The sequence below is a fragment of the Mycteria americana genome, chromosome 17 (assembly GCF_035582795.1).
Source record: "Mycteria americana isolate JAX WOST 10 ecotype Jacksonville Zoo and Gardens chromosome 17, USCA_MyAme_1.0, whole genome shotgun sequence".
In the NCBI taxonomy this organism is placed as follows: Eukaryota; Metazoa; Chordata; class Aves; order Ciconiiformes; family Ciconiidae; genus Mycteria; species Mycteria americana.
In genome coordinates, this window is record NC_134381.1 from 8,481,695 (window position 1) to 8,496,443 (window position 14,749).

The 14,749-nt window shown below is 53.8% G+C and overlaps 1 protein-coding gene across 1 annotated transcript; it reads left to right on the forward strand.

Moving 5' to 3' along the window:
- Nucleotides 1-360: 360 nt before the first annotated feature.
- PLPP7 (phospholipid phosphatase 7 (inactive)) lies at nucleotides 361-14,093 on the forward strand. The gene is made up of 2 exons (XM_075519604.1): nucleotides 361-1,012; nucleotides 13,264-14,093. Exons 1-2 carry the CDS (start codon nucleotides 562-564, stop codon nucleotides 13,626-13,628), a joined length of 816 nt encoding a protein of 271 aa, XP_075375719.1. The 5' UTR covers nucleotides 361-561; the 3' UTR covers nucleotides 13,629-14,093.
- Nucleotides 14,094-14,749: the final 656 nt, after the last annotated feature.

A 14,749-nucleotide genomic window follows, 5' to 3' on the forward strand; every position in this document is an offset into this window, starting at 1 on the left:
AAAAGCCCCCGAGCAACGCCCAGCCGTGGAGCTTGCAAAGCCAGGTGGCACAGTCCACCGCAGGAGCAATACCAGCTGCCGTGGGGAGGGGGGCACGCCGCGATCTCCTCCGGCTCTGACTCTCCGACACTGAAATGTGAATTCTAGGGCAAAAAACTACATTTCCCAGTTTCCCTTGCAGCCCAGGGGAATAAGCAATTGGAAGATTTAAATAGACCAGGCCAGAAGCAACCAACCTTTGGCACAACGCTTTTCCCTCCTCTTCTTCCAATCTATTGGCTGTTTCACCTTTTTCCCTGGCACTGGAGTGGCTGCCAAGCCTGGCATTAATTTTCCTTCCAAGCTTGCTAGGCCCATGAAGTAAACAGCCATGTGCATTCCTTACTCTATATTTAACAGCTGCAGTCGGTGCTGGGGGCAACTGCAACAGAGGGGAACCTTTGTAGCTTCCCAAATTCACGGCTCGTGAGGGTGGGAGTGGGGGAAGCTTTCTGCAGGGAGAAGAGGGATTTCTCTCCTTCCCGGTATTTGCAAAGCAGGTTGCGTTAGAGAGAGACTGCAATGCCAGCATCCCAGCCGCGGTCCAGGGCAAGAGACAGGAACAATGTCCTCAACAGGGCTGAGTTCCTCTCCCTGAATCAGCCCTTGAAAGTGAACCAGGAGAGCAGGAGCTCCGGCAGAAAGCAGAGCGGCCAGGCCGGGGCAGCTGGTGCCCAGAACAGCAACCCCAAGGAGCGGAGGCAGTCGCAGCAGCTGCCCGAAGAGGACTGCATGCAGCTCAACCCCTCCTTCAAGGGAATCGCCTTCAACTCCCTGCTGGCCATTGATATCTGCATGTCCAAGAGGCTGGGAGTGTGTGCCAACAGAGCGTCCTCCTGGGGTGGTGCCCGCTCCATGATTAATCTCCTGGGGATAACGGGGCACGGGATCCCCTGGATCGCGGGAACGCTCATCTGCCTGGTGAAGAGCAGCACGCTGGCAGGCCAAGAGGTCCTCATGAACCTGCTGCTAGGTGAGTGGCAAACCTCCCTCCCCACCGGGAAAGCCCAGCCCTGGTCACAAGGGACAGCGGCACTGGGACTCCTCCTCTGACTGCTCCCAGCCACCGATGTGGTCAGGAAGCAGGGAGTGACCTTTAGGGTGAATGCTGCACTTATTGGCCCTCTCGGTCCTGGGTACCTTGGGTGATGGATGTGGCAAAAAGTTGTCTAAAAGGGATGGAGTAATCCTGGTGGCTGGTGACACCCACGGAGTAGGGGCAGGTCCCCAGTCCTGCATGGGGCAGGGTTGTCCCATCAGACCAAGGAAGTGTCTGTGATGTGCAGGTGGATGCCAGCAGCGATGTCTTTTATTTAATTTATGGTCATCTGCCTTGGTGGTTTGATAGGTGGGGAAAACAAAGATTTTAATCTTTGATATCTGGATCAATTCCTGAGGATATCCTTGAGAAAAAAAAGATTTCCATCCCCTCATCACCTTCTTGAACAGACCCTGGCTCCACGTCTCAGCCGCCGCGTGATGGAGTCCTGTCTCCTGCCCTGCTGCGGTTTGATCTCGCATCCTCCTTCCCATGAGGACCTTCCTTGCTGCTGTCCCCATTTCCATGAGCTAATTTGACCCAGAGGCTGTGCAGATGGGCTGGGATCTCCCTGGCTCTCCTGCTAGTCCTTCCTTGTGCGGTGGTCAGTGTCCTCGTTTCTGGAGGTTGGGACGTGTTAAAGGAGTTGCCTTCTCAGTTGAGTAGGGCCCATCCCACCCATGTGGTGCCACCAGTGACCAGTCTGAGCTCTAGGCTTGACTTGCCTTAGATCCTGGCCCCAACCCACCCTGGCCGCGTCTACCTGAGGACCTTGCTCTTCTCTCTCTTCTGCCTTTGGCATGGGGCCCAGTTATCATATTTTTCCTTGTGCCTAGTTACTATCTCATCTGGCTGTGATCAGCCCCAGTGTTTCACCCACCCCAAATAACCAGCGATCGGAACTCCCGCTTTTGATTGGTAAGAGAAATAGACAACATTGGATTTAGGCCTTTGCTTCTCAGGGAGTCTTTTGAGGGGACGTAGGGACATTTTATTTCGGAGGCACCTCAGGAGAGGGACGTCCTGTCTGCAGTGGCTGACTGTGATGCGGTGCGGGCTCTGCATCATGGTCCCAGGTTGTTTTTTTTTTCACAAGTTCATCCTTTGGAGAGGGTGAAGATTGCGCTGAACTGGCTTGAAAAGCACAGTGGTAGCTGCCTTTTCTCCCTTCTGCCTTTGAAAGAGACCGTCCTCGTGCTGTGACATCTAATGAAGGGAGGCCATCGCGGGGAAGAAGCCAGAATAGCATCTGCGTGATGCAGAGCCCGCCGACGTCAGCAGTTCTTCCAGGGGCTCCTCGGTGCGCTGGGTCAACCTCTCACTGAGAAAAGAAGCTCCATTTAAAAGGGCACAAGAACGAAATAGTAGGTGACTAACACCAACCAGCACAGTTTCCAGATGTCTCTTGACCCGAGAGCCTTTGACAGTTTTGAAGCCTGAAAACTGACCTCTTTGACTCCAAAATATTTGAGATCCTTATAAAGAGCTAATGCCACCTTTGGCTTAAAAACAAGAAAGGTTTTCTCTCTCTTCTGTTGCCATGTGAGGAGGCCAAATGCAAAGCCACCTCTGGGTTGCATTGAAACTTTTGAGTATCAGGTGGTCGCTGGGGGGGCTCAGCCCTGCACCACTGCCTGCATCTCCAGGTCTCCTGAGCTCAAATGCGGTGCCCGGGGATGACTCGAGGGGTTTCTGAAGTCTTGCTGCCTTGCCTAGACACACTACTCCCACCCCTCTTCTCCACCTGCCAAGAAAGAAAATAGTTAAATTGTGTGAAGGACTAGTTCACGACGTGACTTGACAGCTCCGTAGGTCTGGCAGCCACCAAAGAGCTCCACTTTGCCCTCCGAGTAGACAACACTGACTGGTGGGACTGACCAAGGTGCCCTGAGCCTCTCTTGCCAGAGCTTCCTCAGCAGGACTTGTGTCGCCCCACAGAGCAGATCTCTGCTGTGAGCGTGGCCTTGGTTTGATATTTAAGATTGCAGTCAGGAACTCCGAATATCCGAGTAGCTGCTGCCATAATACCTGCATTGCTGGTGGAGGAAGGAGTCTGGCCGGGCAGTGTGGGGCTGGTGGACCTAGACAGATCCCGTGAGAAGCGGGGTCTCATGAGTAAATAGGAAGGGTATGGCATGACTGCTGCATCTGGCATCCTTGGTCCCTCTCACTGCTGCTTTCCTGTGGATCAAATCCATCAGGATGTGGTGTAAAGCCTTCCTGGGGAGGGACAGGTCAAAGGGAAGGGAACCTCCTGGTGCTTCCCTGGTCTCCTGGGAAGAGGGAAGCAGGGCAGTTGGGGTTGTCTATGGACCCCTTCCCTACCTCCCCTGGCTCTCCTCCCTTCCCCCTCCGTGCTGAGAGTTTGATACATCAAGCAGAATTTCTGATGCAGTCTCTGGGCAGGGAGCCAGCCCATCATAGAGCACTTGTTTAGGATTTGCAATCAGGCTTTCAAGGCGAGGAGACAGGAGACTGCTGAAATGGGACCAGGAACCTGGCAGAAGCACCACTGCAGATGGAGGGGGGGCACTTGCGCCTGAGGAGCTCTTGGCAGGGGCTTTGCCAACACATGTGGGAGCATTTCGGGTGAGGGGGTCTGACCCTGGGATGCTCCATCCATCCCAACTGCAGATGTTGATTAGCAACCCCAAGCAATGTTTTCCCTCCATGTTTGTCATCTGTGATGGAATTTATTGATTCTCCTCATCGTAATCTTTTCCAGCAAATACCAAACAGCCAGAGAAGCACGCTCACAGCCTGTTACTGAAAAGATGGAAGAAATCAGATATCTGTGCCCACTATAAAAATCCCTCTGCCAGAACGTGCTTTCAGGAAGACTATCTCAGCATTGCCAACCCTGGCTGTTGAAGAGTCAGGAAGAAAGACTGCACCCCCCAGCCAAATCGAGAAAATCACAACTCAGGAAACCCCCCAAGTTTAGAGTTCATTTTATTTGTCTGTCAGTGTTGGAACTTTTAGGACCGTTCAAGCTTTTCTCTGCAATCACAAGGATTCCATAAAAACTGAGGTGCTTAGAAAATCATTTGAACCTTGCAATCGGGCTTTCAGGGGGGAAAACAGATATAAAACTTTCACTAAAATTCCCGGATCTGCTTCAGAACCAGACAGAAACTCCATTAAACCCTGGGGGAAGCCGAACCTCGGTTTCTGGTTCTGATCCATCTGGTGAGGATGTGGATCCAAATTTAGTGATTCATTGACTGCAAAGCCAGCAAAGAACATTTGGATCATTGATCTAACCCACGGCAAAATACAGGCTGTAGCACATCCCTTAATTTATTTCTGTTCAATTCGTTAAGGGAAAAAACCCAAACACTCAATCTGATGTACAATTACAAGTGAGGGTGAACTTGTCAGAACCATTTCTATATTACTGCAGTGGCAGGTAGTCTCACAAGCGCCTTGCTTTTAGTTTGACTCGTCTCTTCCCTTCATTGCGTCTGCATAACCTTGTCTCTTCAGCTGAATAGCTCTTTTAAGCCAACATCTCTTCTGCCTTTCAATATTTTGGATAGGGCTCAAGTCATTTCTTCACCTCCTATTTATTAAGCTAAACAGATTGATCTCGTTAGACTGATGGTCCTTCCAGGTCCAGGCACCTTCTTACTGCGATGGGGATGGAATATGGTCATCTGCCCAAAGTGGTCGCTCCGGTGAAGTCCACCTATTGTGTTTAGAGCCAAATCGCCACCTTGTTTAGTTATCTGCAGTCCAGCCATGTGCCTTTGCTGTCGGAAGGTATCTGCTCGGTTAACCCTCGCACGTAAAATAACATATTTGTGCTCGGTTTGAAATACCAGCCGTTAACTGGTTCTGCTTTGGTCATGGCTTTCTGAAATAGGTATTCATACGAGGAGGAGAGAAAGCCCTGGTCTTCTCTTTGCCTGCAGTCTCAGTGACACAGGTCCCAGTCCTCATCCATCACCAGCTGGCTCCGCATCCCGCTTCCGAGGGGCGGGTTGGCTCTTTGGTGCTGTCACTAAGCATTTATTGCCATCAAATAAAGCAGTGCCGCAGGGTGTGGACGTATCATCGCGAGCAGCGTGGCAGGCTGAGGATGGGTGGCTTGCCACAGGAGGAGGAAAGGAGGGGAGCCCAGCATCGCTTCTCCACTCCTGAAGGTCAGCAAGAAGGCAGTTCTTGCTCTCTCCAGCCTTCTCCCTGAATACTGACCTAGCTTTAGTCTGACCAGGATCCAAGCCGTGATATTCTGAGGCATAGTCCCCTGCAGAGCTGTGACTTTATCCTGAACCACATATATATTTATTTTAAAAAAATATATATATTTATAAATACATATATATGGCCAGGACTCTGCAGTCCCACCCCGGCAGCTTCCAAGCAAGACCAGATTGGCAGGAAAGTGGTGGGTTAGGAAGGAAAGGGAGCGAGAAATGCCTTCGCCAGGCCCCTCGAGACCCCGCTGACCCTGCTGTAACAATACGGAGGTGCTTCAGGTCCTGTCATGCTTTTCTTTGGAGTCTGTGTGGTGAAAATCCAGCTAGTACAGCCCATTGCTGGTAAAGGTCACCGCGTAGATTAAATGCCCAGGCAGTGCAGACGAGCTCATCCTGTCGAGCCTCAGGGCTCAGCAGCCCAGACCCAGCAGAGAGGCCGGGGAGTTGCCTGGCAGATGGATCAGTCCGTATGCAGCAGAGCTTGCTAAGCCAAGAGCCCCAGGGATGGTTTGGGGCCAGATGTGTCCATTTTTTCCCCTTTCATTTTCCCACCGTGAGGCTGGGGATTTTCTGAGCTAGACAGGGCAGATGAGGTTGCGGCAGGGAAGGGGAGAGCAGCTCGGGAACCGGCGCCCTGCGTGAACCATCCCCTCCTTGTAAAACCTGGCACATGGAGGAGGTTCAGCCCCTCTCCTGCTCCCGTCCCAGCCCTGCCAGTGCTCACTGAGATCTCAGCAAGTTTGCAGCACATCTGCCCGGCGAGGTGGAAACGTTTAAATGTCAAGTACCCCAACATGACCGACCCACGGCGGGTGCCAGGCGGAGGGAACAACACAGATGCCCGCTCCCTGCATCCAGCATCTAGACATAGGTCCAGCCTGGCATTAAATATTCCTCTTCATCACATCAGGCGGCTAATCTGCCTCTTCTTGTCCTGCCCAGATACAGCAGTTAAAGTCCTCGGTCCTTTGGTGGGTGCCATCCTCACCCTTCATCCCTTCAGAGCTGATGAGCTGAGGCATCTCTGAACAGCAAGCAATGCCCAGCTCTCCTGGCTTCCCTGCCCCCCTTCCCTTCCTCGCCTGCTGCCTCTATAGCAGATGTATACTGTTCACTGCAGGGCAGGCTCGCAAGTCTGCAGTGTCCCTTCAGATAAAGGACAGTCAGTGACAGGCTGGGACCCATTTGACTGTGGCTGGAGCAGGCGTGGGGGTATTTCCAGGGACCTGCGCGGGGTCTCTGTCAGACCCGTGGTCTGATCAGCCCCTTGTAGTGGGCAGCATCCAGGAGCTCAGGTCCTGGCCAGCTGCTTGGTGCTGAGGATGCTGCGAGCCCTGCAGCCATCAGCGTGCAGCCCTTGGGGAAACTGCGGTAAGCTGAAATCCAACCCTCGCGCAGAGCGAGCAGGCAAAATGTTCCAGAGCCTGAATGCAGAGTGAAAGAGAAAAGAAGCGTGAGGGTTGTTGAATGGGAAGAGGGGGAATAAACATGGGAAATGAGTCATCCTTATGTCTGTCACTCCGAGAACAGTTTCCCAGTGCCCCTGCCTGGGGCTCAAAGGGGACGGTAGCTGTTTCGCTCAGGCAGAGCCAGCCCTGCCGGAGGAGCTTAGACAGGCTCTGGCCCGGAGGGAGATCCCGAGAAATGGGTGAGTGTGTTTGCCTCTAACGCGCCTTGACAGGAGCAGTGGTTGGGAGGAGGAAGGTGGAGGAGCGCTGGGCAGCGAGGTGGGTCGCTGGGAAGAGCGGCGGGCAGGGAGAGCCCATCGGGTACCCCGCTCCAGGCCAGGCTCAGCGGAGGATAGGGGTGGGAGAGAGGAATCAGAGGAACTGTCTCTTTTTCCTCCCCTTGGAAGAAATCTCCATGTTTTCACCTGGAACGCAGTTCTGGTCTCGCCCTCCATCTCTGTCTATACAGGGCTGCTGGCAGATGTACCTGATCCGGGTCTAACGCGCTGTGAGGTGTGATGGTTGGATGCCCTCTGAGCACCACAGAATCAGCCCCAAGGGTTTTTTTGCTGATTTGCCTTACTGAAGGCAGCGGGGTGTAAACACAAGCCTAAGCAGCGCGGAGTCCAAGCGAGGAGCCCAGCCTTTGTGGGCTGGGAGATGCTGTTGGTCATCAGCCCAAGGCAGTTTTCTTCCTCCAGCTCATCCCGTACGGTGCCGTGGTGCTTGTGTGTGTTGCCGCGCACGCTTCTGGGATGCACTGATGTTACCGGCACTGCTGCCGTGGCATACAGGGGCATTGCACGCTGTCGGAGGCCTTCTGGGAGGCAGCTGAGCCATCCGGGGGCCGCTCAGCTCATTTTGCCCATCAGCACGAGCCCTTCTCTCTGCGCTCACCCTCTCGCCTGCGTCTCGTCCCCAGGCCCTGCAGACCCCCAGCGAGGCAGCCCCGCTCAGTAATTGATGCTGAGATACAAACTGTCCAGCTCCCAGGGCACAGTATTTCCAAGGGGAGAACTCCAGGCAGCCTGTGTTTGCACTCGGGGCTGTTTCTAATAATCCAGGATATAGCAGGTCTATTTTTAGTTGTTGGGGTTTTTTTTAATTAATTGCACAATGCTGCTTTCCACCATTTTTTCACCTCCCCGCGGCCACTTACCCCACTCTGCTGCTTGTTCAGCCAAAAAATAACCTCCCCCCAAAACGCTGCAGTGTCTGATTCATTGGTTCTTCAATGTGTCGTGCCATCTGTGCCTTTTGTCAGCTCTTACACCTAATAGTACCACATCTGGGGAAGAAAATGGAGTAGAGGAGTTCACTTCCAGAGGAGTGGAGCTCTTCCAGCTGCCACCGACTCCACTGGAGAGAGGGTGAAGACGCTTTTGAAACCTGCATCTTTCCTTAATGTCAACTAGTCAAGGCTGCAAACGGCTCATTTTCCAGGTCAGGGAGCCTAATGCCTGCAGGAGATTTGAGAAGTTCAGAACCAGTAGGATGGGGCATGTAAGTAAGAAAAAAAAAAAGGGGGGGGGGGGGAGAGAAAATGAATTCTAATTGTGAAGCAAAAGGAGCTGTTTGCTGGGTTCACTCCTGAGTGAGGTTGGCTAATTTGGGAAATACAGGACCTTCGAAGCCAGCCTTGGCCCTACCGTGGCCTCGGGAGCTGTGGCAGGGAGCACGTGCCATCTCAGGGGGGTTGGCGTGGGCCTCCAGCACAGTGGGACCCGGGTCAGAGCAGGCTGCAGGCTCTGAAGCCCAGGCGATGAGTTATTGCCAGCTTGTCTCTGCTTTGAAATGGTTCTGGGGCTGGGCAGAGGGGCTTGTCCAATGCACATCTGCTCCCACCCTTGGGTGCCTCCTGAGCTCACGGGAGGGGCTCACTCTTCGTTCCTGGGCATTTACCTCCCCCTTTTCCTCTCCCCATGTGCTCGGCCGCAGCGCTGGGAGGCTGAGTCCAGCTTGTGACTCTGTTTCTGATCCCAGTCTCACAGGCTGGACTCTGGAGAGCTGCCTTGTCTCGTCCAAGCAGCCCCATGTGCATGAAGTCATGTGAATCACGGCTGCAGGAGCAGATGAGGCCAAGGGCTTTTTTGGCTTGCTCCTTCCCCCCCCACCCCCCACCCCTAGCACTGCACCCAGGTTGTTTTTCAGCTGTGGTTTTGATAACATGTTTATATAAACATCTCAGCTGGAATCTGCCTCCGTCCGTGGAGATGCTGCCTGGCTCTGACCTGGGGCAGGCGATGTCCCCGAGGGTGCTCTCCCCATCCTCAGCCTCTTTCAGCCCCCCCCCTCCTTAAGGGATGGCAGCAGAGATGGCACCTCGGGTGCTGGGACAGAAAGGACCTTACAGTGACAGGGGACGTCCAACTGTGTCGACTTCCCTTAAACACCAGCTTTGGGGTTTGGCTTGGTTCTGCTGCGGCGATGCTTCGGGTTCGTCCTTGTGCCCTGCCTGCGCAGGGCTCGTCTCTCCGCTCGCCTCTCCGCTCTTAATGGGCTCCTAACATTTGGTGGTAGGGGAAAGGCAGATAATTGTTTTCCTTTTCTTATTAATAGATATAAAACGTCTGCCCAGGGGGCTCACTTTCAGCTCATTTACTGTGCATCTGATGCCAGATGTTGGCTATTTACAATACCAAGGTGATCTCTGATGCTAAAATTGTCGCAGGCAGACAAGACTCGCTCTTTGGGTTTGCGCTTTAAGGAAGTTTTAGATGTTAATAGAGCTTTCTGCGATCGGATGGTTTTGCAGTGGAAATCTAGAGGATTGTTTCCCTTAGCAGCCAGGTCAAAGGGGAAATTCTGGATCTTTTTCAGAAAAATGTGAAAGGAGCAATGGGCAACAGCTAATCCTTCCTTTGCTCTTTTAAATCCAATGCTACCTGGATTTTAAATCCAAGGCTGCCTGTGTTTTAAATCCAATGCTACCTGGATCTGGGGGAAGGGCATGATGCAAAAATGCTTAAAATTACAATTTCTTGCTCCTCTCATCTCACCCCTCGGTCAGGTGGCACTCTGCCATCTCCGCTATGCCTCTGACAGCCCTGTCCCTCTCCAGAGAGCAGCGTTGTGGGAGTGCAGGCTGGTAAATCAGCTGCAGGCTCCCTTCTGCCGTCTCTCTCAGGGCTATATTTCCTCCAGCCTTCAGTCGTGTCGGCCTGAAGGATTTGCACGTCTCCGCATTAGGGACAGGGGAAGGGCAGACCGAAGGTGGAGATGCCGATTTGCAGGTGGCTGGGGCTGCACTGGCGGGTGCAAGGCTAAGGGGCTTCGGATGCAACCGCTTCAGTAGCCAGCAGGCACCTTTCCCAGTGCAGAGCCACCCACCTGCAGCTGGACCCACCAAGGATGCCTATGAGAAAGGTAACCCTTAGCTGCGTAACGCCGGCGCGGATGTGCCCAGCTGAGGAGGGAGGATTTGGTTTGCATTGAGCTGAAAGAGCGGAGGGGGAAAAGCAAGCGAGCTGAAGTCCAAGCGGGTATGTAGGTCAAGGAATTGCAAGGGAATAGGGCCCGGGCCGGGGCTGCTGAGCGACGGCACCGTCTGTATCTGTGTCTGAAGGATGGGCCGTTGGCAGCACCGGCGGCGGCAGTGCTGCGTGCTGATTCACTCTGGCAGCGCCTGGCCACCGGCAGCAGCCGCAGCAGCAGCAGCAGCAGCAGCAGCAGCAGGAGAGGGCAGGGGCGCAGCGCGGCCCCCCCGGGGCTTTGCAGGGCTCTGCTGAGACCCAGAGCTGGGCGAGGGCGGTGGGACCCCCCGTGCCTCGGGGGCCGGGGCAGGGCAGGCTGCTGGGGCTGTTTCATAAAGAAGTTGCTTCATGGAAGGAACAGAAAGTGCAGGGGGAAGTGACAGAAAAAGCACCAGACGGAGGGATCTTTGGGTTTTGTCTTTTAACGGCAAATTAACCCTCGGTTTTAATGCTGTCATGCCTTCAGATCTTGAAATGTGGGCAAACGAGGCTTTCTGCTTTCTGTGCATCGTTTGACGAAAATCAAACCTAGCAGTACTGAAGGCCCGTTTTATTCATCTTCTGAATGAAAGGATTATTAAAACAGCTCTTTGGCTTGTTCTCCATGCTCTGGACACCTCCGTGTGCACACGCCAGCATCCCTCAAGTTGCCCTGACATCACCTTTGACCGGAAAAAAATCTTGTAAATGCAAAATACTGATGGGCAATGGCGAACATCACGCGTCGCTAAAGCACACGACATTTGTGCTACTGATCTACAGGTGGGTTTGGTGGGCAATGGTCCGTAGTGGGTGTATTGGACACCATGGGAGACACTGGGGATCCTTCGGGGTGCCCAGACTGGTTCCCGAGTCCTGGCTGGGCGCCTCAGCAATGCAATAAGCTGCTGACTTCAGCAGGAGCAGCTTGGGCCAGAGTCTTCTCTTGGCAGCGCTGGTGCATCGTCTCTCTGAAATGAATGTGCGAGTCTGGGCTCCCGAGATTGTGCCCCAGAGCTTCGGCTCTCGCCCAGCTCTTGTCCAGGGTGAGATGGGACTGATGGGCAACGCAGCCGATGAGCTCTAAAAATTGGCTCCTGAAGCACTTTGCTGAATCGGGGCCGTGGGGGGTCACCTTGGTGGGGTGAGGAGCTGGGCTGGGGCTTATTTAGGAAGCCCAGCGTGAGCAGAGCCCCGTAACGGCCGGCCAGCCCCAGCGCTTCGTTACCCTCGGCGGCCGCGAGCCGTGCTGACGGCATTCGGCCTTGACAGGAAACCGCGGTGAGTGGCTGCTCCAGGGCTCTGCAGCCCGTGTTTGAAATTCACCTCTCCCTTTTCCCACCCTGGCCAGCCCTGTAAAATAACATCAGCAAATCTCAAAGTGCAGAGAACTGCTCTGCTCAAACAGCATTAGGGTCCCCTGCCAGGGGCTGCAGCCCTCCCCCTGCTCTCTCCCCATCTGCCCGTCCCGTCGGGCGGGCTCTGTGCAGAGTCCCTGGCTGTCCTTGTCCTCCTAAGCCCATCGCTACCGCTACAGGGCCAGTGTTGGGACCAGCCTCCTTGCATCCCTCTGCCACCTGGAGCCTCACCACCTTGTTTCAGATGCCACCTATGAACCTTTCCTTCGTGTCAGCCTCCTGCTTCTTGTTGTGTTGAAGCTGGAGTCCCGCTGCTGCCTGTGCCGCTGTTCCTGCCAGCGAGGAGCTGGTGCCCAGACCTTTTCCTCTGCTCCGTCTCCCCTCCACAGCTCTGAGAGCTCAGGAGCGGCTCAGGCAGGACCTGGTGGGCAGAAGGTCCAGGGACGTCCTGCTGTCTGCCGTCCCCACGCAAGATGCCCTGCAGACGGGGAAGAAAAGTAGCCCTCCCATAAGGAGAGAGTTTGGCCAGGATAAATACCAGCTCCTTCCCAAAGCGATGCCGGGGGCTGGCTGTGCAGAGGTGGCACGCTGCGGGAGGTGGGCGAGCAGAGCCGCCGTGACAGCTCCTCGCTTCCCAGCTCCTGCCAGGTGCCAAGCAGGCGGGAGGAGCCGCCTGCCTCCGATGTGCCGTCTCATTTCCCGTCCCCGCCGCCGCCGCCGCACTCCCATCCATCCTCCTGAAACCTTGTCAGCTCCCAAGGAATGGTCTTTATCAGGGCCCGGGAACCAGTAACTAGCCCCTCGCATTCCTGCCGAGGGAGCGGGCTGTGCTTGTGATGGTATATATTTCCTTGTCATTGCTGCGAGGAGCTGAAATCAGCACTCTGACTAATTAGGAGGGCTGGGGAAAAGTAGATGAGGGGATTAAAGAAAAATAAAATCAATGCTAGGAAATGGAAATGACAGTACCTGTTGGCTGGGGTGAAGGGGGTGGGATGAAGAGGAGGATGATGAAGACAAGTGCTGACGGGTTTCACTCCCAAAGCAGTTAGGGAAGAAAGGTGATTTGGTGTTGATACCTGCAGCAGAAGCCCTTTTTATTAATTGTATAGCTTTCCCCTTGGCTTACTGTCTCTTAATGCTCTTTCCTTAGTGAAATCTGCCAGGGCAGTGCGGTCCTGCTGGCTGGGTCTGGGCAGGAGGGAGGTGGTGGGCTTGGGAGAGGACAAGGGACGACACCAGAAAGTGCTGCGGGGCACCTTTCCTCCCACCGACTGCTCGCTGCAGCCTGGTCACCCCAGCAGAGAGCCACCCCGGGCAGGGGGACATCCTTGCTGCGTGAGGTTTCTAAAGCGGGGGGGGGAGGACAGAAGCAGAGACACCCAGCCTGGTGGTTTGAGGGCCAAAAGAGTTTTAATTTTAGCTTTGCCAGTTGCTCTCTTCCTCCCCAGGCGGGTCACTTGCCTCTGCGGTTTGGGTTTCTCCTCTGTGAGATGGTGATAGTGGTACTTGCCTTCTCCATGGGTGAACTGGGAGGGTTAATTAACATTTGGGTGGCGATCTGAGGATGAGGGGGGTTGCATGCAGCTGAGCCGTGGACACCTGGCTGGAACTGAATCCAAACCTTTATTTAAAGACAGCGACAATCCTTGAATGTTCTGCCTTGAAAATTGCCCTTGACTGCTTCTGTCTGTGACCTTTCCCTCCTCGTCTCTCCTTTTGTAGCCCTGCTCCTGGACATCATGATTGTGGCTGGTTTGCAGAAGCTGGCCAAGCGGAAGGGCCCATACGACATCAACCCTGGCTTGTTGGACTACCTGACCATGGACACCTACGCGTTTCCAGCCGGGCATGCCAGCCGAGCGGCCATGCTCTCCAAGTTCTTCCTCAACCACCTGGTCTTGGCCATCCCTCTCCGGATCCTGCTGGTCCTCTGGGCCCTCTGTGTGGGCTTTTCCCGTGTCATGATCGGACGGCACCACATCACAGATGTCCTGTCTGGCTTTGTTTTTGGCTACTTACAGTTCAGGCTGGTGGAGTTGATATGGATGTCTTCCAACACATGTCAGATGTTGATATCCATCTGGTGAACATGGGGGACTTGATGCCTTTCCACTGGAAACTAGCAGATACTTTCAGGGTCTCCCTCCCAGTATTTTTTACATGTTGTTTGTTGGAAGCCGTTGTAACTTCCATGAGTAGTGGCGTTTTTTAATGTTGCTTCCCCACCTGAAGAAAAAAAAAAAGGTTTCTTGCAATGGATTGGGTTTTAGCCATCAAGGGCCATACCTGCATTTTGGCCATATTCTCAAACTGTGTTTGGACAGCAACCTAATTAAGCTTTACGGGTGAGAGAAATGAGCTACATGTCTGCCTAGTTTGGGTGGTTCACATCAGCACCTTGATATGTCCTCAGGATGGGCAGCGCCTGAGAGCTTCCTGAGAACACGTTTGTTAACTTTTTTGAGGCTAAATGATTTTGGCCACAGTGCTTTTTCTTTTTGTAAGCCCAGCAGTTGTGTCTTGTACAGAGTCAGGACACTGCTGGCACTTCACAGATAATAAATAATCATAAAAATCCTGCTCTGTTTGGTTCCTATCATGAGGGAAGGGACAAAAGCCAGGTCAGTGTAGCTTTGAGATACGTGTTCAACTTGGAGCAAGTCCTGCAGTCTTGCTGACCGAGGGGATGCAAGCGATCACTTCAGTGGTTTGCTTCGGATGGGGTGGACCTAGATGGGTGCTCAGGCTGCTGAAGGTGGCCTGCTGAAGCCGGCCTTTCATCTGCTGTTCAAAAAATCTGCTCTGTGAGGGTGTGTGTGGGGGGGTTTGGTCTGCTAAAGGACAAATACAAGTTGCCCATTTTCATCTTAGTAAGGAGTAATTGAATAGGCAATGTGCTGGATCATGGTGATTTTGCAAAGCAGGTCTAGGTACACAGCAAAGAGTCTTTTCCTATCTCTTCACGGCCGTGATTTTATAATTATGCCAAATGATGCTGTAGATGGGAATTTCCAAGGTAAGTCTCTTACAGCATTGCCTGCTTTCTGGTACGCCCAGCAATGTTGGTGAGCTAGAGGGCAGGGAGGCAGGACTGCCCGCACCCCTGCCTCTGCTCGCTGGGCTGTAACCTGGTTACAGGGGGAAATACTGAACGTTTCTGTCTCACCTCATATGAAATGAGGAGAGTGCTCCTGACCTTCCTTGATTG